Source organism: Mastigoproctus giganteus, chromosome 7 (assembly GCF_048544385.1).
Source record: "Mastigoproctus giganteus isolate SK-2022 chromosome 7, ASM4854438v1, whole genome shotgun sequence".
NCBI classification, from domain to species: domain Eukaryota; kingdom Metazoa; phylum Arthropoda; class Arachnida; order Uropygi; family Thelyphonidae; genus Mastigoproctus; species Mastigoproctus giganteus.
Window position 1 is genome coordinate 75,384,775 of NC_143581.1, and position 24,677 is coordinate 75,409,451.

Sequence of the window (24,677 nt, forward strand, 5' to 3'; positions counted from 1 at the left end):
TAAATTCAAGTTTAACTTACTTATAAAGTTGTTCCCCTAGAACTTTCTATCCATACTTTGTATGCTTTATCATGCTATTTTGATCCAAAATAGCATGATTTAAAATTTTTGAATCCTGTCAACTTTACATAAACGGGACACTCAAACGGACCCAGTGTGTATGTCACGTTTAGGTAAAAAACTAAAAATTTCCAATTTAAGAATACTTAGAATTTCTTTAATTGGGCACTTGTTTTCTAGTTTTTAAAAGAATTTACATTATACTGTGTTTAAAAATTGCATGGAAAAAATGTAGGAGATATTCTACTGCTAAAAATAACAACAACAACAACAAAAAATCCATAAGTAATATTTAATGTTTAACCTCTCAAAAGTCTTTATTTTCGATAGTTAAACATTAATTATAAATTACAAAATATAAAAAGAAACGGAAATAAACATCTAAAGGGGAAATATCTAAAGCAGCTGTTCAAAGTGATCTCTACTCTGATCAACGCTGCATTCGGCACAACGAATTCCCTTGCATGTATTATCACTTCAGAACTATTCTTAATAGTTTAACCAGCTTCCAAAATCCGATTCCTTGATTCATCTTGCTTGGACAGTACGCGAGTCTGCGTGATTAGCATAGCGGTATTGTCACTGTCCTCCACACACCGAGTTCGAATCAAATCAATGACGCGAGGAACTTTAATGGGCTTTTTCACTCCGTGACTGAGTTAGTCGGTCTCAGGCGTAGATAGCAAGGTTTCCCCCCCCCCCAGAAACAGGGGTTTTTCGTCCATCAAAACAGGCAAAATCGACTAAAGAACATACGCAATTTATAGACACAAAACACATGGGTAGATGTAATCAATTACGGGTAACCCTAATAAATAATTTGTTTGTTGTTTGGACAGCACGCGTGTAGTTGTGGCCCACCTCCTCGTGGTGTGGACGTGGGTACGGAGGAACAGCTTTCCTGGTAGCAAAGTGTCCAGAAACAACTAAACAACAACATAGACACCACACAAACATAGTACTACACTCGTTTATTGCCATTTTACAGATTCTGTATCAATACAGAATACCATGGCAGAGTAAAACTAGTGCTCAGGGCCGCCTTACATAAGATACTGTAAGATTTGAAATCTTACAAAAATAAATTTTTTTTAATAAAGACTTTGAAAGTTAGTTTGTTTTTATTAATTAAGAAATAGGAATTCTTGCTGCTAGTGAATAAGAAAGTAATATCGTCAATTTCAATAATAACGAATTTTCAGCATGGAATATAAATTTGATGGGTGTAAGTAATAAAAGCAGAGCCATTAGCCATCTACTTCCGTTATAAGCAGGGAAACTACCGCAACGCAGCATGGTCCAACAACAACAGACAAATTAAGCTATATTTAGGGTCGAACCTAGTAGGTCGTAAACAGGAAGTGAGTTCTTAAAGAGCACACAAGTTTCCAAAGATAGATGCTGTGGTCACTAATGTCATTTTTTGTGGTTTTGGAACGCTATGGAGGCAAGCCGTTATATGAGAGGAGAAGAGTTGTTTTCTGGATGTTCGGAAACATCAAAGGGCACACAGGATGGCAGCAGATCCAGCAGGTTGTAAAAAGGGGAGTACTGATCACGTGCTACTGGGCCGGCCGAATAAGAGTTTTCCAACAAATGGAATGAAAAAAATCCGAAAGTAGATATAGGATTGGAAGGAGTCACTGAAAATAGGCGTGGCGAAATCGGGAGTAAGATGAAGGAAAAAGGGAGTGAAAGTATTGGACAGGGACACAAAGTTGAGATTTTTTGTGGGTGTGAGTAAAAATGGTTTAGGGCACAAAGTTGAGATTTTTGTGGGGTGAGTGAAAATGGTTTAACAGACAGAGTTGAGGTTTTAGTCGGTGTTTCTGAAGATGAGTTAGTCAAAGACACAAAGTTGAGAAGGAGAGTTTTTCCTTGAGTGAAGGAGTGGGTAGAGAGGAAGAGAGATGATTTTAAGAAAGTAAGTCGGGCAATACAGATGTGTAAAGAAGTGTACAAAAGTATAGCACAGTGTAGTACTGTAGCGTAGTGTAGTGTACTGGGAATCGAGTAGTAAGAAAAAATGAAGGGGAAAGGAAATGTCGATAGCAAGTGCCTGTGACAAGTAAGTGGACGAGGAGAAAGTGGAACCTAGTCAATGAAAAGTCTAGGAGTTTCTTTGGAAAGTCTAGGAGTTGGGAAGAAATAGTGAAAGAGTGAAAGACAAAACGAGTCTCTCATAAGAAAAAGGTAAATCAAATCTGCCGTTAAAGATCAAGATTCCTGAAATCTTGGAAGGCAAAGTACCGAACCGGATGGAATCGGAACACCGACCGACATGAGAGTAGCCATTCTGGAACAGAAGTGCATCAAGCGGGCTGAATAAATGAAGCCGAAATCTACCTGGCAGCCCTACTACCCGTGCCAAATTCTTCGAAGATAGTAAGACGCCGCCCCAGACAGTGAAGATAAGCAGTACCTAACCGGAAAGACGAAAGGTGACGCCCCGCAGAGTTCTACAAGTAAGTGGCTAGATCGTAGTAGTACCTTCACACATAAAGAACTGTAGGAACCCCGAAATTTAATTAGCAGGACCTTTAAAAAAATACTGTGAGATAGGTACTAGAAATACCTAATTGTAAGGATAGTTTAGAGAAGAATCAGGAAGGAAGGACATTAACAAAAGGGGAAATTTATTATATATATATATATATGATATTTTGGAAGGAATAGGGTGGAATTGATGTTTCTTATTAATTTATTTAGATGATGCAGTATTAAACATATGTAGAAAGGGATAGAATGGAATTGATATTTCTTGCTAATGGTATTTAAATGATTCAGGATTAAATATACCTAGAAAGGAAGGGATTGATATCAGTAGTAATGATTTTAACTGATGTGTGATTATGATATATATATATATACACATGTAGGTGAGACTAAATCATGTTGTCTTATGTATGAGTTAATTATTTTGGTTTTAATACACTCATGTAAATATGTATAATAAACTGAATTTTATATGCAACATTGTGTGTTCTTTTGTTGTTCTGAGCATAAGCCTATCCGAAGGGAATTAAATACATCTAAGAGCTTTTCCCCTTGAACCTAGAATTTTCTGTGAAGTTAATAGTCAGATGCGCAAGTGGGGAGTTATTTTAAAGGGGATCTAATCACAAGGGGATAGCTAAAAATATATATAGAAAAAGATATACAAATATAAAATATATATGTAATAAAAAAGTATTATAAAATCCCCACCCCCACAATACACATATCCACCGGTTCGTGTTGCATGTAGTTGCTTCAGCAGTACGTATACTAAAAATTGTTTGTTTTGCATGGTGATGAGATAGAATAAACCATGGACTTTCTGTCACTCCACACATGTGATCGTGGTGGCATTATATAGGGTAGTTCCGACCAATCCATCGGTTTTCGTACTCCAATTTATCACGGAAAAGTGGGCTGGTTGGCTGACCATTGTGCATAGGCCATATCATATCTCGGCTGATTTTCAATGAGTGTCTTCCAGTAGTTTCCATTTGCTCCACAGAAAATGTAGGTATGAAATTCCCGAAAGCCTTTCTAGTTAACAATAAGGACCAATTGTCCCCAAGAACACCACACTAAACATTTTCATTTAAAAAGGTATGTTAATGAGTACTCAAAATCGTACGTGGGCCGAATTTTTTCCAAGGTTTCGAGAGTTCAGAATTCCATTTCTTGTAAAACATGGCATCTTAACCAGAAAGGGCTAAGAAATTGAGGGTCACACGTACATTGCAAGATGTCACTAATAAAAGTTTCTGCATTCATTTATATCTTATGGCAAGAAATGTAACCATTTTACAGTATAGCGTAGTGTGAAATGGCCACAGTCCTCATGTAATGTCCTCCAAACACTTTCAAATAAAACGTTTACGTGACCTAACCACCTTGTGATACTTGTAGGAGATAACTGAAGGACAGTAAGTATACGGGCTGATAATTTAATTCGCAGAATGGCAGTGCCACCGTATGCCCAAGAATAGGCTGACAGAGGGTTGCAAGTTTTGACATGTTGTCTCGTAGTAGTTGTAAAGTGTCGTAAAGTAATTGCAAAGTTGTGTTGCGTAATGGAAGATTTGAAGAATGAGAAACATTTTGTTATATTATTGTGTTCGAAGAGCTACAGAGAATGTGAAAGAAATGTTGCAGGCTTACAGAAAGAATGGTTTGAAGAAAAGTGCAAATCATTATATTAGGGTCACCGTAATTGATTACATATACTCATATACGTATTTTGTCTGTAAATTGCGTGTGTTCTCTGCCGGACGAATAAAATCCCAGTTTCTCGAGGAAAAAACCTTGCTATCTACGCCTGAGACCGACTAATCTCAGCCACAGAGTGAAAAAACCCCATTAAAAAGTTCCTGGCGTCATCGACGGGATTCGAACCCGGGTCTTTTCCACCCAATGTAGGGAAGGTGGTGACAATACCACTGTGCTGTCTACGCCTGAGACGACTAACTCAGCCATAGAGTGAAAAAACCCCATTAAAAAGTTCCTGGTGTCATCGACGGGATTCGAACCCGGGCCTTTTCCACCCGATGTAGGAAAGATGGTCACAACACCACTGTGCTACACGTGCAGACACTAAAGAAAAGTGCAATTTTCAAATGGCACATATGCATTAAAAGTTGAAAATCTGAAGCTGACACGCTGAGGCTGGAGCTAGGACACGGGGCCCGGATAGCCGAGTACTTCCGCCAATCTAGAGCACAGCTCCAGGAAATTCTGGACGAAGACAGAGAATCAAAATTCTTCAGATAAACAGCAGAATGCCAATCTAATATAAATTGTTACAAAGCACCTAACATGTTGCGATTTTTTTTGTTCACCTGTCAGAAACAAAATTGAGTAGGGTGTGCAGAGAAATGCTAAAACCGTCTGAGAGATCCAGTGAAGAATTTCTTAGTCACAAAGCAACTGGTGATAAGATATGTATCAGTCGTTATGATCCTGAAACAACTCACAAAACGGTTAGCACTTCAAGCAGGTGACTTAATGCTAGTTTGCAACTAGCAGATACACTATGTCAGAACTTGCAGCTGTTAACATATTCTTGGACATATACGCTCCTGCCATCTATCGGCCGTTTTTTCCGAAACTTGATTGACTATACGATGGCGCTGATATTTCGGCAAATAAAATCATAACCTTTGCATTTGTTCTTCAACATTATTCATTAAAAAGTATAACAGCGCTCTGGCCATTTATAATAGGCATGGTCTGCGCGGTAGCACAGCGGTATCGTCACCGTCCTCCCCACACCGGGTGGAAAAAGCCCTGGTTCGAATCCCATCCATGACGCGAGGAACTTGAGTGGGCTTTTTTCACTCCATGACTGAGTTAGTGGGTCTCAAGTGTAGATAGCAAGGTGACACTCTGGCAACTCGGGTTTTTCGTCCAGCGAAACAGGCAATCCACCATAGAACACACGCAATATACGGACATAATACACAATGCACGGCAGATGAATTTAATTATTCGGGTGGCCTAAAAATAATAGTTTATATCTACAGTTAGGTTTTTATAATAGGCATGAGTAGAAGGTCGCTGATATGCATTGCACTATCACCTGCAAATAATCTTTATTTAGAGGTCAAGTAATAAAGTGTGCGTGAAAACGCCAGTTTTGAAAATGTCCTCAGATATTTTCGGCCATCAAAGCAGCGATAAATTTAGTTCTGCTTTTTTGGGCAGTGTCTCCTCACTCACTCACTCACTCACTCACTCACTCACTCACACACACACACACACACACACACACACACACCGATGATCCAATTCATCCCAGAGATTCTCTATGGGATTGAGATCGGTTGTATAAACCCCGGGGGCTCACATCTGGTGAGTATGGGCTTGGCAAACCCAGGGTCCTGAGCTGGATATCATCATTCTTCTCTTTCTTGGTGGTTCCTTTCTACTTCTCTCTCTCTCTCTCTCTCTCAGGGTAACCCGGGAATTTTTTTTTTTGGCTGGTGCAGCATAAGCCTCAGGCTTCCTTGTACCATGTGGCTAATAATAATAATAATATATAGGCTGGCCAATCCAGCTTTTTTTTACTCTCATATCTTCAAACTAGTCCAATGACGCGAGCAGAGTGACATAGAGCGTTGTCTTGCTTATACAAGTAGGGGCCTTCCCGAAGTGCTGCCACAACGTAAGTAGCCCATTATTGTCCAGATTTCAGCATTCATGGTTTTTCGAAATTTGTTCCAGGCCAAACAACCCTAGACTACTACCACTCCACAGCGCTTTTATTTCACTGGTTTATGGTTCAACGCCTTACACCAAGCTAGATGGTGTCTGACATTAGTCGCTGGGATTAGTGGCTTGTGGATGGATGCACGACCGTGGTAACCCAATCACGTAGCATCCTGCGCACTTTACTGGTACTGACATGTTTCTCAATCTTCTTCACTCTGGGGCTGTGTGCGTGTGTCCGACAACATCGAATGCATTCTGAGTGGGCGCGTCTTTGCAAGGCTCTCCTGTCACGTTCTGTTAGCTTCGGAGGTTTTGTGGATCGTTTCATGAAGGTTTCAACACCAGCCCACTTTAATTTGCATATCACATCACCAATCGTTAGCCTAGGGAACTTCAGCACCGTTGAACTGTCACGTACAAACCGACTGCATATATGCCTATTATCATTCCGCAATGGAAGGGACTTAATTTCATCGATCGGTCATCTTGCATTCACAATGGTATTAGTCTCCTCACAGCCCTTTGCAAGCATATTTATAGTTGTGCCTAACATAAACCCCAGGGGCTCACATCTGGTGAGTATGGGCTTCGCACACCCAGGGTCCTCAGCTGGATATCATCATTCTTCTCTTTCCTGGTGATTTCCTACTACTTCTCTCTCTCTCTCTCTCTCACACACACACAGAGGCGGATTTAACGGCGGGCGCACCGGGCGCGCGCCCTGGGCCCCGACTTCTGAAGGGCCCACGCAAAACCCAACAAATTAGTTGAACATATTAGTTCGAAACTTTGTGATTATTATTATGCTATTATATTATACATATATTATATTCAAATTTTTATTGGAAATAAAACATTAATAGTACATAATATTTTTTATTGTATTTTTAACATGTATTTTTATTTTCCCTGTCTCTCTCTTTTTTTTAAGGGGCCCAATATTTTCTTCTGCGCCCGGGGCCTCAACCGACCTTAATCCGCTCCTGCACACACACACACACACACACACATACACACAAGGTAACTCAGAAATTTTTTTTTTGGCTGGTGCAGCATAAGCCTCAGGCTTCCTTGCACCATATGGCTAATAATAATAATAATGTGGTGCTGAGGCAGGATGTGACCGGGGGGGGGGTATCCGGATGTTAATGGTAGGGCTGCGTATACGTGAAATAAGAGAGGGAGGGGACATAAAAATTGCACCATGGAAGTGTCTCTAAAGGGGAAAAAAAAAAAAAAAAATGGACGTGCCGTAGTTCCGTTAAAAATAGCTGTTTTCGAGCATTCTATTAAAATAATCATATAGCTAAAACCAGTAAAAAAGGTCACATGTTCTGAACAGATCCGTAAAAACTATATCCAAGGGAAAACCCTTGTCAAATGCTACAAAGAAAGTTGGCAAAATGAGATAAAACTAACTGTAACGGTTCCTCCAAGAAAAAATGCACATTGTTCAGTAGGAACTATAGCATTTAAATATATTTAGAGCATTTTGACTGTACAATTATATCTAGTATTTAAAATATGCCATTAACAAAAGCAGCACACACACACACATGGATAAAACTTGCCTCATATGGTTGAAAAATTTGCAATGTTTATTGTTTCAGAATAAATTTTATTAAACGTGGGGCCACTATGTGCGGGGAATTTCTTTGTTACATACAAACTTTGTACTTTACCCACTTAAGATGATTATTTAAATGAAGAATCGGGTGCGCTTCGAAGTAGAAATACAACTTTTTTTAGATTTCTTTAAAATTAAAATATCATTTAATTTATAAAAATTAAAATTTTAAAATAATCTTAGGAGCTTTATTTGAATTCTTAAAATTAATTTGAATGGTCAACAAAGGATTACTTGTATTCCACCACAAATTTTGTTTGGAACTACAGCCCAATAAGTAACGCTACTGATTCTCTTCGATGAAAATAGATTCACAATTTTCATTATCATTCTCTACGGAAAAACGCGAAGTTGATTTCTCATTTAATATTGAAGCTCTCGCCAACAAGCCGGCTAATATAAAATGCACTTCTCGGTCAAGGTCTGCCTGGAACATTACATTTTCGCTTGTCTGATTGGCGCATTGATCTTTACAGTTGATGTGCCGAAAAACTACAAATCAATCAATCAATCAACCAACAGCTGTCTGTTACAATATACGAGCAACTTGACGTAGCCCAGTGGTCAGGAGCGAGAATGCATAACACCCGTTCCTTGAGTGGACCGGGGTTCAAGCCCGTGACTAACAAATACGATAAATATTTGTATTGGCGATTTATTGAAAACTCTACTGGCTTGGTTGTCGTGCCGGAGTATAAACAGAATTTTTTTTTTTTTTTAGTTTCGATATTTCCTTTAAAACATATAGAAATTTTTTTTACGAACTTGACAAAATTTCTACATCATTTCAGTGATAATCCAATTCTGACGTTTCAACATGACTTTTCCAACTACCGGTATATCAAGATACAGAGACAGTAATCATAAATGGAATTGGCCTCCGTAGCCGAGTGGTCAGGAGCGGGAGTGAGTAGCACACGCTCTTTGAATAGACCGGGATTCAAACCCCTGACTGCTGAATACGGTCGATCTGCCAACCGGCACTGGACCAGCGTGACAGATTATGGTCCATTTCCCTCAGCATGAATTGTTGACGAGGCGTCCGTCCTGCAGTGGGTTGATAATGGCTGCACTTTACCTTTTTTTTTTTAAATCATGAATGGTAAGTGACCAAGATGTATTGAGTCGCTGAGTTGTTTTAGATTTGCATGAGGAAAGTAAGGGACCAAATAAGACTTGGCTAAGTTATTCAGATCTTCTCCGATGGAGACACGAATAATTCAGCCAAAGTATGTGAAAAAAAAAAAAAAAGGAAGCCCATTTGTGTGGGTCGCGAAGGTACAAATGTGCTTTTATTTTTTTATTCCTCTAGAAGCCTTATCTAGAAAATGTGGGAAGGAAGGATGGAAGAACTCCTGCTATCAGAGAATTATTATGGATGCATTCAGAGCTACCTGAACAATAGGAAGGTCCTAGTGCAGGCTCCCTACTACAAGGTTGAACGTCAGGTACACAGGGGCTGCCCTCAGGGCTCTGTACTGGGTCCCCTCCTTTGGAACTACGTGCTGGATGAGTTCCTCTCCCTGGAACTGGGGGGTGTGTGCAAGCGCTCGCATACGCAGATGAACTCTCTCTAATCCTCTCTGCTGATTCAAGAGCACAACTGGAAACGCTTGCCAACTCAGCACTTTCTACACTAAGAGAGTGGACCGAAACTCATCACCTTAATATCTCTGCCACCAAAACCCAATCTATCCTACTAAAGGGATATCTAACTCCTACCAGACCACCGCAGATAAAAATCTACAACAGAACGATCAAGTTGGCCACAGAACTCAAGTACCTAGGAGTGATCCTGGACCGAAATTTATCATTTACACCCCACTTAAAATACATCCAGAAGAAAATGAAAAACTATGCTGCCATGCTTGCCAGGATTACACGCGCGGCTGGGGGCTGAAAAGAAGAACCCTTGCAATACTTTACAAAACAGCCATCATCCCTGTGATTACATATGCTTCTGGTGTCTGGCACCATAAGGCCTCTACGGCGGTAAATCGTCGGCTACTCAACATCATTCACCGACCGATTTTATTAACCCTCACCAGAGCGTGCCGCACTGTATCTACTCATGCGCTGCAAGTACTCACTGGGACCCTCCCTCTTGATTTTGAAGTGATTCGCCTAGGCATGTTACAGCAGCTTAGACGCGGTAATCCAACTACCTTCCAGGATCAGACCACAGACCCAACTGCATATCGGACAGTGGAGAAGAAAAGACTCCAGATCTATTTGCGATCGATATGGCAGCAGCGCTGGACGACCTCCACAAAAGGGGAAGTCACGCGGAGGTTCCTCCCCGATCTACAACAAATATACCCACAGTATCCGGTATGGCTTTGCCCTGGATTGTACAGCACGTATCTCCTAACAGGACATGGAGCGATCCGCCACAAATTACACCTTCTCGGACTCGAAAACAACCCAATGTGTGCATGTGGCTCTGTGGAGACCTGGGGACCCCAGATGGATGACTGCGAATTTTATGAAGATCTTCGTGTTGAATTAATCATCCAAGTGCGCCTTAATCCCAAAAACCGGGAACACTACTTACTGGAAGATGAAGCCTCATATATAGCGTTCACCAAGTTTGCCCAGAACCTGTATGCTAGACGCTTGACCATTCCTCTGCCTGCAAACTTCGAATAGATGTGACAAAGCTTCTCAGATACCCCCAACCAGATGTCAGGTTTGACTGCTTGATCCTTCATGCAAGACAAAACTGGAACTCTTATGAGAAGTGAGAAAACTCCACTTCCCAGAACATTGACTACCGGACGGGACAACAGTCCCATGAATGACTCCCAACTGTGACATTTTGCACAACCTGTTCAGCCAAACCAACATTGGATCGCCTCTGCTGGGCCTCAAGTTTTTCTGGATGGTGCGGACCTGATCCTGCGGTCTGGTTTGCTCCCACCCATGCACACAGGCCACATTGGCAACCTGAGCCAGCTCTCTTGTCTGGCTCACTGTCTCACCTCTTCCTGGCAGGTGAGGAGGGGACAGTAAACTGTCCCCTCCCCACCCTATTTCTTCCCTCTGGTGGGGCATGGACATGCCCCACTGTAAACTGGAGTTGCCTTCCCTTTCGGCTCCATATTTCTGTCTATTTGCCCCCCCAGTCTTCAGCCTTCGCCCCACTCTATCTGATAGCAATGTGAACACGCCCCACACAATCTAAAATCACCAATCTAAATTAATTTTGCCCAACATTTTGGACTTCTAGCGCTCCCCGCGACGCGTACACGATTTTTTTTTTTTTTTTAAGGGCCTAGCCACTGAAATCTTAGGAAATTAGGTGGCAGGACCTGCTAGGGTGAACTATATACTAGTGAGTACCTGGTCTGCCTCCACGGGGCTAAAGTGGGACAACGTCGGGCCTCAGTAGGGGATCTGGCGGCTAAATGACCAGATGAACAACGGTACAAGGCATCAAATATATACAAAGTCCATACACTTTTAAATCTCTGGCTTTTCCAGTCAACTGGTTCAGCCACAATGTAAACTACGCGGAGATGGGGGAAACCCCTGGTGCCGCTTGACCCTAAACACACTTTACACTTTATCAGAGAATTATGGTTTTCGATCGAATTGCTGTCTCACATACGGATTAAAACTGATGTACAGGACTTGGAAAGAATGGCATGTCGACTGTATTAGGTACTGCAGCTTCCACAGGTCGACCAAACTATTCATGTACTGGATATCATCATTCTTCTCTTTCTTGGTGATTCCCTTCTACTTTTGACACACTCTCTCTCTCTCTTTGGGTAACTCGGGAATTTTTTTTTTTCTTTTTTGGCTGGTGCAGCATAAACCTCGGGCTTCATTGCACCATATAGCTAATAATAATAATGTGCTACACGACTATTTGTGTGACAGGTCACGCCACTTACATTTCTTATGCTAAACAAGTGCACTCATTTTACGGTAGATATCATCCTTCACGCAGTAAAAACCGTTCAATTTACTACTGAGCTCTGAACGAGCGGATACGATTTTAAAAATTGACTTTTAGTACAAATTGATGTTTACTTAGAAATGATCGGACAACGTTATCTACTCACCATATCAAAGTGACTATAATATAGTTGCTGACGAAGTCTTCCTGTGCGGTACATTAAAACGAGAGGATGAATCAGATAAGCGATGTAACTAAGACGACTAGCTATGCAAAATGGCTTCCAGGACAATACAGAATTCACAATTCCTGTAAAACAAATTATATTTTAAAAATAAAGTGAAGTTCTAAATCCACCAACCTTCAGTGACATATCCAGGTATTTGAATTTTTTTTTTTAGATAGACCTAGGAACACTTATACACGCACATGTTTTATCAATTATTATTTTACTGATTATTATCTTTATTTGAATATTAGGAAAGCATGTCAATAATAATATTAATCACACAGAATGGCAATAATGTATTATTTCCAAACATTTGGCAATAGAACACACGGAACAAACAAGTTTATGAAATACATATAAGAAAATTATAAAAGAAAAGAATAATAGAAGTACGTGCAGAGGCAGATTTACAGTGAAGCTTAAGCTTCAGGATGCCCGTCACTTGCATGCAATATGTTCTCACGCTCATATGTTTTTGTAAGATTTGAAAAAGTAAGATAATTTGAACCCCTGGGGCTCACATCTGGTGAGTACGGGCTTGGCACACCCAGGACCCTGAGCTGGATATCATCATTCTTCTCTTTCTTGGTGATTCCCTTCTCTCTCTCTCTCTCTCCCCCCTTCCAGGGTAATTCAGAAATGTTTTTTTTCGGCTGGTGCAGCATAAGCCTCAGGTTTCCTTGCACCATATGGCTAATAATAATAATAATAATTTTAACCACCGCTGTCTTTTTCCATTCCGACTTCCCCTTCGTCACACTGTCGTGTTGGGTGGCATTGGAGTCATGGGCGCCAACATGATATTTTGCAAGGCGATGCACGTGGGAATAAATATTTGTTCACCAAATTTTTGGAAAACAAATGCATTATTTTAATTACTTAAGTTAAGTTTGACTGATTTACGTGTACAGCTGAGCCAATGTTTCGTGATTGGCGGGAGAAAGGACTTGTATTGTTTTAATGTTTCAATAAATTACTTCAATATACAATATGATACAATTGCACTACATTTGGGCTTCGAATGTCCATGGTCTGAGTGACATCAGCTTTAAAAAATATATACAAAGAAATTTTGCAATATTTTTCTTAAAGAGGGACCCACAAAACCTCCATCTTCCTGCACATCTATGAAAAACGCTGTGCTGCTTTTTGCCGTTGCACGTTCTGCATCACCAATTTTCATGAACGGCAATAGTCTGATTCTGAAAACTAAAGGTCTCTTCGGCTTTCTTGTGATTCGTTTGTATTACGATGCTTTTCAATATCACTTAATTAGGCTGTCAGCGTGCATTTACAATAACATTTAAATAATCATCGTCATTTTTTTTTTTTTTTTTTTCCCCGTTGTTGGCGCATTGGCTTACTGTGGCCATAATGCACCTCCCTAAGTTTTTGCATTTTATTCTGATCCAAGCCCGAGGCGGGATTCGAACCCGCGACCTTGGGGTTGCCAGGGAGGCACTTTACCAACCTGGCTAACTCGGTCGGCTCGTCAAATTTGCAGAGCCAGTACTTAGATTTAACATTTTTCAACCATTGATTAATTAGTCATTGATTAATAAATAGTCAACACGAAAGTGTTGATTATATTTTTTGCTCATTTTCAAAAAGGAGCAAAATTACACACTAGTTTAATATGAAAATTCCTAAACGGAAAAAAAAAAAAAAAAAATTAGTTATTACCTACTCAAAATAATTGAGTCATCGCAAACGAAAAAGGGCAAGTTTTCGTCAACACTCTGTTAAACCTATTCAGAACAGTGGTTTGCATGCAGAAACGGTTTAAGTTACTGCATCTTTGTTCTGAGCAGTGCAGTCCATTCCAGTAATTCGAAAAGTGAACCAGCATAAAGCGACCCTCCGTATTAGAAAAATTAGACCGTCGAATTTCAAAGAAAGGAAGTTGAAGAGTTCCGAGTGATGGTGGATATTCCTATTATAATATTTTTCTCTGATCTGTAAATGATCCAGCAACGAATTTTCAATTAAAAAAAATTACTGACATCAGAGTAATAAAATTACAAACAATTCTGGTAATCCTGCACTTTAGTGTCGTGAGTCACAGTCAGCCCGCAAGTCACCCACAGCTCCAACCTATCGTGAATCGTATTCTGAGGCACAGAGAAGTAAGATATTTTATTATTCTGTGTTCTGAAGGGCAGTTCCAACTTGCTGAGCATGTGTGACACTCACTCTATCTGCCGGTCTGTGCTGGGAATTGTAACGGAGCATGCGCGACACTATCTGCCGGTCTATATACAGTACTGGTAATGTACTACGTACTCGTAGTCATTTTTTATTTTATTTTTTCGTTTTATTATTATTATTAGCTATATGGTGCAAGGAATGCTACACCAGCCAAAAAAAAAAAAAAAAAATCGTTATTACACCAAGAGAAAGAGAGAGTCAGAAGTGGAAAGGAATCACCAAGAAAGAGAAGAATGATGATATTCAGCCCAAGACCCTGGGTGTGCCAAGCCCATACTCACCAGATGTGAGTCCCTGGGGTTATTTCAGAAAGAATAAAAACAATTTCCTGACTAAATAAGAATTTGATAATAAAAATAAAAGTAGATTGTTATAAAAACAATAATGGAATAATGGATTTTTTTATTAGAAATAAAATTTGTGAAAAAAAAAAATATATATATATACATACACACACACTATATATAGATAGAAAGTTAAAATCATTGGATCTATAGCATTAAGTACTATATGTATTTTTATTTAATTCACCTTTTCACAAATTATTACAAATAATCACAAAATATATTCATATTATTATTTTCAGGCAATACAAAATATATTACCTGAAAATTAATTACCTATTTCCATTATCGTTTTTATAACTATCAACTTTTATTTTTATAATCAAATTCTTATGTAGTCAGAAAATTGTATTTATTCTTTCTGAAAACAAAAAAAAAAAAAAAAATTACCACTGCAAGTACTTATTACATTGCCAGTATCACAGAGTATTTTACTACTCTGTGGCTAGTATATAATCAGTGTCGCACATGCTCAGTCAAGTCGGAACTGCCCCTTCAGAATACGATTCACGCCAGGTTGGAGCGGGTGGTGATTTGCGGGCTGACCTTGACTCATGACACTGAACTGCAGGATTACCATAATTCTCTCAAATTGTGACTTGATTACGCACCCAGCTTATATCTATCATAGGCTTCTGTGTCATCTGATGATTTATATGCATCCCATGCATTTTTCTTCTCTGCTACGAGTCCCATTAGTTCATCTGATATCCATTTAGGACTGAACCTTGAACAGTATTTCTTAATTGAAACAAAAAGCCTAGTAGCTTCCAAAATTAGTTCCTCAAATGCTTCCCATTTAGGATTTGCTGTTGGTAACTTCACCAGTTGGTCCCACTGTATAGACTTTAAAAACTGTCTCAGACCAACATAGTCAACTTTATGAAAGCAAACACCCTTCCCTTTACCCCAGACGGTAGTTACCTCTTTGAGTAAATCCCACATCAGCACACTGTGATCACTGCCACCTAGTGGTTGCTTTATCTGCAGGTTCTTAATGCATGAAGAATCACTACTGATAATCAATCAAGCGTATTACTACCTCTAGTTGCCTCTCAAACATGCTGCTATAGAAAACAATCATCCAATAAATCCAAAAAAGCCTTGTTAGTGTGCGAGTGACCAACCCAGAAGTCCTAACCAGTATCTGGGAGGTTAAAATATCCCATTATAAGACAATCTGATTTACTGGCTTACTCCATTTCCCTGTAAAGTTGTTCATTATACTGATCAGAGTCATTAGGCCTATAACACACTCCTACTCTCAATTTCACTTTCCCAGTGCTTAGGTCACACTAAACTGACTCAACATTGCACTGTCCACCCATACCAACTAGATGCATTTCCCTAGATTTTATGTGTTTCTTAACTAACAGCATAACCCCTCCTCCCCTTCCTGTACACATTGTACTCCCCAAATTCCAATTCTGTATTCCTTATACCTGTGTGATACCACATCTCTGATATCCCAACAGTATCTTCCTTTAATGTTTTGACCAGCACCTCAAATTCAACAAATTTTTTTACTAAACTCCTAGCATTGGTGTGCATACAAGTATACATACACCTGTTCTTATTCTTAGCTACCCTAACACAGCCCATGTATTTATTTGTTCCACAATGATTCCCAGCAGTCTATGAAATCGCCAGAAACTTGTTTTCCAGGCTACTGCGCATTCCAATAGAAGCAGTGCAAAAATCACTTTCACCTCTACCAGCAGCTACGGTTAACCTATCCATCCATGTATCCCCCCCCCAAGCTAGCAGTTTTCCAACCCACCTAACAATGCCTTGATAGCATCAGCAAATTTTCTTGCACCCTTTTTATTTAAGTGTATACCATTTTTGAGATTTGATTGTATATAAATTGATACTAATGATTGCCATTAACTTACAATAAACATAATTATATGCATAAGCAGTCTTGTTGCCATGAGGCAACTGTGTAAATGATTTTTCACAATTGCCTGATGGCATTAAAAGTTTGTTCATAGTTAAATTTCATTTACAGTATATTATACCAGGATATACATGTTCAAAACATCAATAAAGCAACGTACTGGATAACATCCTTGGCTTTTTCCTCATCAATCTTTTTAGCCTGAGAGTCTGAAGCTTGTCTGGAGTCATTATCATCATCAGAGTCAGAAGAATCATCATTCAATTACCTGCAGGCTAAATGAAAATTTCCACACATCTATTCTACAGCTGTTTTCCCTCAATTTGAATTTATCACCCTCAGGTTTGTAATCTGAACAAGAAGAAGAATCCCACCAGAATTCAGCCTGCTCAATTCTGGTGGGATTGAGGTGTATCAAGGACCTATACCTCAATCAGATCACCTCACAGGTGCCTAGTCTCCAGATGCTGTAATTTTCAGAACTTAAGGCTTTTTTGGTAAGAGGACCCCTTCAATCCCCTCACTAATCTTGTTGCCCTTCTCTGTACTCACTCAAGCAACTCGAAATCCTTGCTAAAATGAGGCCTCCAGACCTGTATGCAGTACTCAAGGTGTTGCCTTATTCAAAGGTTTAATCACTTTCTTTAACCTACTTGTAAAATTCCTGTATATCATTGACAATATTGTAGTTTTAAATGTTTTTCACCAACCTTATGTAGAAATAAAACACAACAAAAACTGGAATCTTGATAACTATGTATTTATAATAAATTATTTGCCTGTATTTACAATAAATTATATTTGCCTGTATTTACAATAAATTATATTTAACTTTACAACTAAAATATATGAAATATACATTTAAAATATACTGGGTTAAGAACAATAAAATACATTAAAATATACTAAATTAAAAGTGATAAAACCATAGCTTTCGAAGGCTCCTGCCTTCTTCTTCAGCAGTATTTTCTTTGTTCTGCAGTGCGTCTTTAAATACCAGCAGATTCACGGTACTTATCATGTGTTCCGTTCTCTTGTGTTATGGAAGCGGAAGTGGCTTGGGAGTGGATCATATGGAACCGTTCATCCCTTCTGAGGATAGTAGCCTCAAAGAAGGGATGGATCCGCGTTCCTCTATCTCTATTAATGTTCACTGTGGAACAGATCTGCAAACTCTCGAGCCACTTGCGGTCCCAGAACTTATTCGCCCGATTGGCGATGATAGCATCGTCTGGGGAGATCTGGTGCTGCTTCTCCCAAAAATGCTCGGCCACGGCAGACTTACCATACTCCGCATTTTTTATTGCCTTAGTGTGCTCCCCCAGATGATCTTTGAGAAGATCTTTGCTGCTTCTCCCAAAAAAAAAAAAATGTTTTTTTTTTTTGGGAGAAGCAGCACCAGATCTCCCCGGACGATGCTATCATCACCAATCGGGCGAATAAGTTCTGGGACCGCAAGTGGCTCGAGAGTTTGCAGATCTGTTCCACAGTGAACATTAACAGAGATAGAGGAACGCGGATCCATCCCTTCTTTGAGGCTACTATCCTCAGAAGGGATGAACGGTTCCATATGATCCACTCCCAAGCCACTTCCGCTTCCATAACACAAGAGAACGGAACACATGATAAGTACCGTGAATCTGCTGGTATTTAAAGATGCACTGCAGAACAAAGAAAATACTGCTGAAGAAGAAGGCAGGAGCCTTCGAAAGCTATGGTTTTATCACTTTTAATTTAGTATATTTTAATGTATTTTATTGTTCTTAACCCAGTATATTTTAAATGTATATTTCATATATTTTAGTTGTAAAGTTAAATATAATTTATTGTAAATACATAGTTATCAAGATTCCAGTTTTCGTTTTCGTTGTGGTTTATTTCTACATAAGGTTGGTGAAAAACATTTAAAACTACAATATGAATATACCCAATCTCAGAGGCCTGTTTGAAGAAGTATCATTGACAATACCCCATGACTTGCTCTGGCAGCCTGTTTCCACTGCCCAAAAAACTTCATATCTGACTGCACAATTACTCCCAGGCGTTTTTCATTTTCTGCCACCCTAATGTAGTACCACACAGTTGGTATGTTTCTTTGGCGTTACTTTTACCCATATTACTTTGCATTTGTCAATGTTAAACTTTAGTTGCTACTTCTCAGCCCATATGCCCAACTTTTCTAAATCATGTCATAGGCATTCTCTCAGATATGCCAGACAAGCTGTACTTGCTACCTGGGAGTCTAAAATGCTGATGGAACTGATATTCGGGTGTCATTCAAGTCAAGTGGACCCAATTTCGGCAAAGTCCGGACAGTCTGTGACAGCCAAATCTTCTGCTTGTACCTTCATGATGGTGGGACTGTTAGTAATTCTGGGTATAACCTCCATGCACAAGTGCACTGTGGGTGACCACCCAGGTGTGAACCAAAGTAAGCAGGGGTTGAGGTATGGCATCCACACCACATGAAGGAATGCCGCCCCTCTGTGTTACCAGGCAATACTAGGTGGTAGATGACACTCATCAACAGGTGCAATACCACTACTTTGCTTATTGGAGGCTTGAAGTGGTGGAACCCATGTTTAGTCTCCAGAGCTAAGTTCCGGCCAACCCTTCCCCATCTCTTCCATCATGCAGTATGACTGATGACTTTTGAGGTTATGATGAACATCATGGCGAGATCCAATCTTCCTTACATTTTGAGGGTACAGCTCTAAAATGATGTTCGCAGGCCGGCTGCTAGTTAGTACACCAGACCGAACCTATTGGTAACTATTTAGGAGGCTTCTTGATCAGCTAGTGTATACTCTTGCTACCTCTACTCTGCCAGATAGTGACTGGAGGGAGTCTGAGTAGTGTATATGTGGGGGGGGGGCATTGTAGAGGCCACATTATGTTAAGGATCTGGGTATATTTCTCATAATTATGGCTAAGGGTTTGCTTATTTCCTTTGCTGCCTTCTTTAATATAACTGGATAGATCCCATCCACCTCAGGTTCCTTGTGTTTAACTTCAACATTTTCTCCTCCACTTTTCTCTCAGTTATTACAAAATCATTTAACTCCCCTTAAAGTTTGATAAACATCTGGCTCTCTCCTTCTTGGTCAATATTGACTAAGAAGGAGAGAGCCAGATTGTGTCAATATAGATGCAAAATACTCATTCAGTTTGTAAGCTATCTGAGAATGATCATTATTATTATTATTATTAGCCATAAGGTGCAAGGAAGCCTGAGGCTTATATTGCACCAGCCAAAAAAAAAAAAAAAATCCCGTGTTACCCTGAGAGAGAGAGAGAGAAGTAGAAGGGGGAATCACCAAGAAAGAAAGAAAGAAGAATGATGATATTCAGCTCAGGACCCTGGGTTTGCCAAGCCCATACTCACCAGATGTGAGCCCCTGGAGTTAAACTACAATCAAATCTTTAATATCAAGTGGACCAATCTGATTCATCCCCTTTCTTTTAGGGTTTATGTAACTAAAGAAGTGTTTGCTGTTTTCCTTTGTATCCATTGAAAAAGATTTCTCATAATCTGCCTTCGCTTGCCTAACCTCCTTTGTGACTTGATTGCAGACAAACTTATATATACCATAGGTTTCTGTGTTGCCTGATAATTTAAATACAACACATGCATTTTTCTTCTCTGCCATGAGTCTCATTAGTTCATCTGCCATCCATTTGGGCCAAAACCTAGAACAGTATTTCTTAGTTGGAACAAAAAGCCTTGTAGCTTCCATGATTACTTCCTTGAATGCTTCCCATTTAGAATTTGCTGTTGGTAACATCATCAGTTGTTTCCACTGTAGAGAACTTAAAGAATCTCTGAGACCAATGTACTTTCACCTTTAGAAATTCACCTTTGCAAAAGCAAAAACACTTCCCGTTACCCCTGATGGTAGTTATATGTTTAAGTAAATCCCACATCAGTGCACTGTGATCACTAGGTGCAATATAGCCAAAGCAGCTTTTGTGCCAAAAAACTACAAACAACAACTGTAATCACTTCCACCTAGTGGTTTCTTTATCTGTAAATTCTTAATGCGTGAATAATCACTGATGATAATCAGATCAAGAGTGTTATTCTCTTTGGTTGCCTCTCTAACATGCTGCTGTTGAAAATAATCATCCAATAAATCCACAAAAGTGTCCCTATTTACATCGATCCCAGACCAACAGGCAGAAAACTGAACCAAGAGGCTTCTAGAGAATGACCCAAACCTACCAAACAGAACATCACTCTCCACAGACAACATCTGTACTGCCCTCAACTTGTGCTTGTCAGGCAGCGTCTTTACCTTTGAGGATTCCTTATACCATTGAGGAAATCAGGTGCCAACTCAGCATTGTTATGGGCTTATATGAGAGCTTGAAGGATATGGTGGATGCCTTGAAGGATTTAAATTGAGGGGCCTATCAAGCTCTCAGCTACCCACATCAAGGCCAGAGCTTTCACATCATGCAACCCCCAAGGCAGAATGCACTGGTCTCAATGGAACTAGTTGTTGTGGGTGATTATTGTCAGGGAAATGGGGAACATATTGTGCAAAAAGAATAGATGGAACAGGACCAGGGTATGTCTGCCAGGGGCAAAGGTTGGTGACGTTGTCAAGCAGATATCTTTTAAGGGCACAAAGGATGATGTTGTTGTACACATTGGCACTAATTATATTAAGAGCAGGAGACCGGCGGAATTACTTAACAAGTCAATGCTGAAAAAAAAGCCGTGAGTTAGGGTTGAATTTGAAAGTGTCTGCAATTCTGCGCAGACAAGATAGGAGGGAGTATATGATGAGAGCCTTGTCGATCAGTTCGGCCCTGGAGAGATTGGGCAAGGCTCAAGGGGTAGAATTTTTCTCAGCCTGGTCTGTGCTTGTTAACAGGAGAGACTGCTTCTACAGGGATGGGATACACTTAAATAGAAAGGGTGCAAGAATATTTGCTGATACTATCAAGGCAGAGTTAGGTGGATTGGAAAGCTGCTAGCTTGTGGGGGATACACGGACTAATAGATTAACAGTGGCCGCTGGCAAAGTTGAAAGTGATTCTTGCACTGCTTCTATTGAAATGCAATTGAGCAGCAGCCTGGAAAGGAAGGCAATGCGGATTTCCAGGACTGTTGAGAGTCGTAGTGGAACAAGTAAATACACGGGCTGTGTTAGAGTAACTAAGAGTAGAAACACGTGCATGTATACTTGCATGTACACCAATGCTAGGAGTATAGTAAATAAATTTGATGAATTTGAAGTGCTAGTTAAGACATCCAAGGCGGATATTGATGGGATATATGAGAGACGTGGTGTCACTCAGACATAAGCAGTGCAGAATTGGAATTTGGGAGTACAATGTATACAGAAAGAATAGACAGGACAAGAAGGGACGAGTGGTTATTCTGCTAGTTAAGAAACACATAAAATCTAAGACATCCAATTAATGTTGGTGGACAATGCAATGTTGAGTCTGTTTGGTGTGACATAAGCACTGGGAAAGGAAAAATGAGAATATGTGTGTGTTATAGGCCTAATGAATCTGATGAGTATAATTAGCAGTTGTCCAGAGAAATAGAGTAGGCCAGTAAATCAGAGTGTCTTATAATGGGGGATTTTAATTTCCCAGAGATTGACCGGAATTTCTGGTTCACTCACACACTAACAAGCCTTTTGTGGATTTATTGGATGATTGTTTTCTAAGCAGCAAGTTTGGGAGGCAACTAGAGGGAGTAATATTCTTGATCTGATTATCAGTAGTGATTCTTCATGCATTAAGAATTTGCAGATAAAGGAACCACTAGGTGGCAGTGATCACAATGTGCTGAAGTGGGATTTACTCAAAGAAGTAACTACCATCAAGGGTAAAGGAAAGGGTTTTTGCTTTCGTAAAGGTGACTACGGTGGTCTGAGACAGTATTTAAATTCTATACGGTGGGACCAACTGATGATGTTACCAACAGCAAATTCAAAATGGGAACCATTCAAAGAATTAATCTTGGAAGCTACTAGGCTTTTCATACCAACTAAGAAATATATTTCAAGATTTAGGCCTAAATGGATGTCAGATGAACTAATTAGACATTATTATTATTATTATTATTATTAGCTACATGGTGCAAGGAAGCCTGAGGCTTCTGCTGCACTAGCCAAAAAAAAAAAAAAAATTCCCGAGTTACCCTGAGAGAGAGAGAGAGAGAGAAAAAAAAATCAAAGGGAATCACCAAGAAAAAGAAGAATAATGATATCCAGTTCCGGACCCTGGGTGTGCCAACCCATACTCACCAGATGTGAGCTCGAGAAGAAAAATGCATGGGATACATATAAAATAACAGGGGACACAGAAGCCTATGATAGATATAAGCTGGTCTGTAACCATGTCACAAAGGAGGTTAGGTAGGCGAAGGCAGATTACGAGAAATCTTTGGCAAAGGATGTAAAGAAAAACAGCAACGAGTTCTTTGCTTATGTAAACTCTAGAAGGAAGGGGATGAATCAGATTTTGTCCACTTGATATCGATGGTTCAACTGCTGGTGATCCTGCTCTGGTAGCTAATGACTAAATGAATATTTTGCATCTACATTCACACATGAGGAGTTATTCAGGGAGGGGAATGCCAGAGGTGCATTAAACTCTGGTAGTAAGCTAGATAATCTTGTAATAACTAAGAGTAAAGTGGAGGAGAAATTGTTCAAGATAAACATAAGAAAGGCACCCGGGGTGGATGGAATCTATCCAGTTATATTAAAGAAGGTGGCAAAGGAAGTAAGCAAACTCTTAGCCATAATTATGAGAGCTTCCCTGGATTCAGGGGAGGTACCCATGGACTGGAGGTGTGCAAATGTGACTCCAATCCACAAAGGACTATCAAAGGGAGACACAGGTAATTTCACACCTGTTAGTTTAACTTCTGTTCCAGGGAAATTAATGGAGGCACTGGGTAAAGAAACATTGCAGGATCATCTAGACAACACTTAAGTTATAGCTCGGACACAGCATGGGTTTGTTAAGGGGATGTCTTGTCTCACTAATTTGATTGGATACTATGATGTAATCACAAAGGAACTGGATGCAAAGAATAACTTTGATATCATATATTTGGATCTTAGAAAGGCCTTTGATACTGTTGCACCTGGAAGACTGCTGCACAAATTGGAGCAGTGTGGCATTGGAGGCAAATTGCTGCTATGGATAAAGGGATGGTTGAGTGGGAAAAGACAGAGTGCGCTAATCAATGGATGCTTCTCTTCGTGGACTAATGTTATTAGTGGAGTCCCTCACGGTTCACTCAGGGTCTCTCAGTGTTGGGTCCATTGTTGTTTTCTGTATTTATAAATGATATTGATGAGGGTATATTAGGCTTAATGTCCAAGTTTGCAGATGATATGAAGGTTGGTACTGTTGTTAATGACACTATGCTGCTGCAACAGGATCTAGAAAAGTTGAGAGGTGGCAAATGAAGTTTAACATTGACAAATCTAAAGTACTGCATATGGGAAGCAGTAACCCCAGAGTAACGTATCAACTCTGTGGTACTACATTGACAGTGGTAGAGAATGAAAAGGACCTGGGGGTAATTGTGCAGGCAGATATGAAGTTTTCTGAGCAGTACAGATGGTCTGCAAGAGTAGCTCATGGTGTCTTGTCAATGATATACAGGAATTTTTTTAGCAGAGATAAGGAGGTGATTATCCACTTGTATAAAGCAGTCAGGCCACATCTTGAGTACTGTATACAGGTCTGGAGGATTCATTTTTAGAAGGATGTAGAGCTGTTGGAACGAGTACAGAGAAGGGGAAAAATATTAGTGAATGGAACAATGGTTTGCTCTTATGAAGAAAGGCCTAAGTTTTGAAAATTAGTGTCTGGCGACTAGGCACCTGCAAAGTTATCTGATTGAGGTGTATAAAGCCTTGAATAGTTTGAGCATGCTCAATGCTGATGGGATTTTTCCTCTTGCTCAGAATAATCGCCTGAGAGGGCATAAATTCAAATTGAGGAAAGACGGTTGTAGGATAGATGTGTGGAAGTTTGCCTTTAGCCTGCAGGTGGGTGGTTGATTGCTGTAACAAACTTCCATGTGTCGCTGTAGAAGTTTTAGAAGCTTTAATAGATTCAAAGCAGAACTTGAAAAAAATTTGGAGCGAGTGGATGGTTGAGATAAGGGTTTTTTTTTTTTTTTTGGCTGATGCTATATAAGCTTGCTTTTTTGCATCATT

At 39.8% G+C, this 24,677-nt stretch overlaps 1 protein-coding gene across 1 annotated transcript in view; it reads right to left on the minus strand.

The window, feature by feature from the left end:
* Positions 1 to 11,946: 11,946 nt before the first annotated feature.
* LOC150083005 (nose resistant to fluoxetine protein 6-like) overlaps positions 11,947 to 24,677 on the minus strand; it is a 167,613-nt gene continuing 154,882 nt past the window's right edge. Inside the window, exon 11 of the mRNA XM_090378350.1 lies at positions 11,947 to 12,101. Within this exon, the coding sequence (XP_090234476.1) occupies positions 11,947 to 12,101 (155 nt within the window). The remainder of the gene's footprint in view (positions 12,102 to 24,677) is intronic.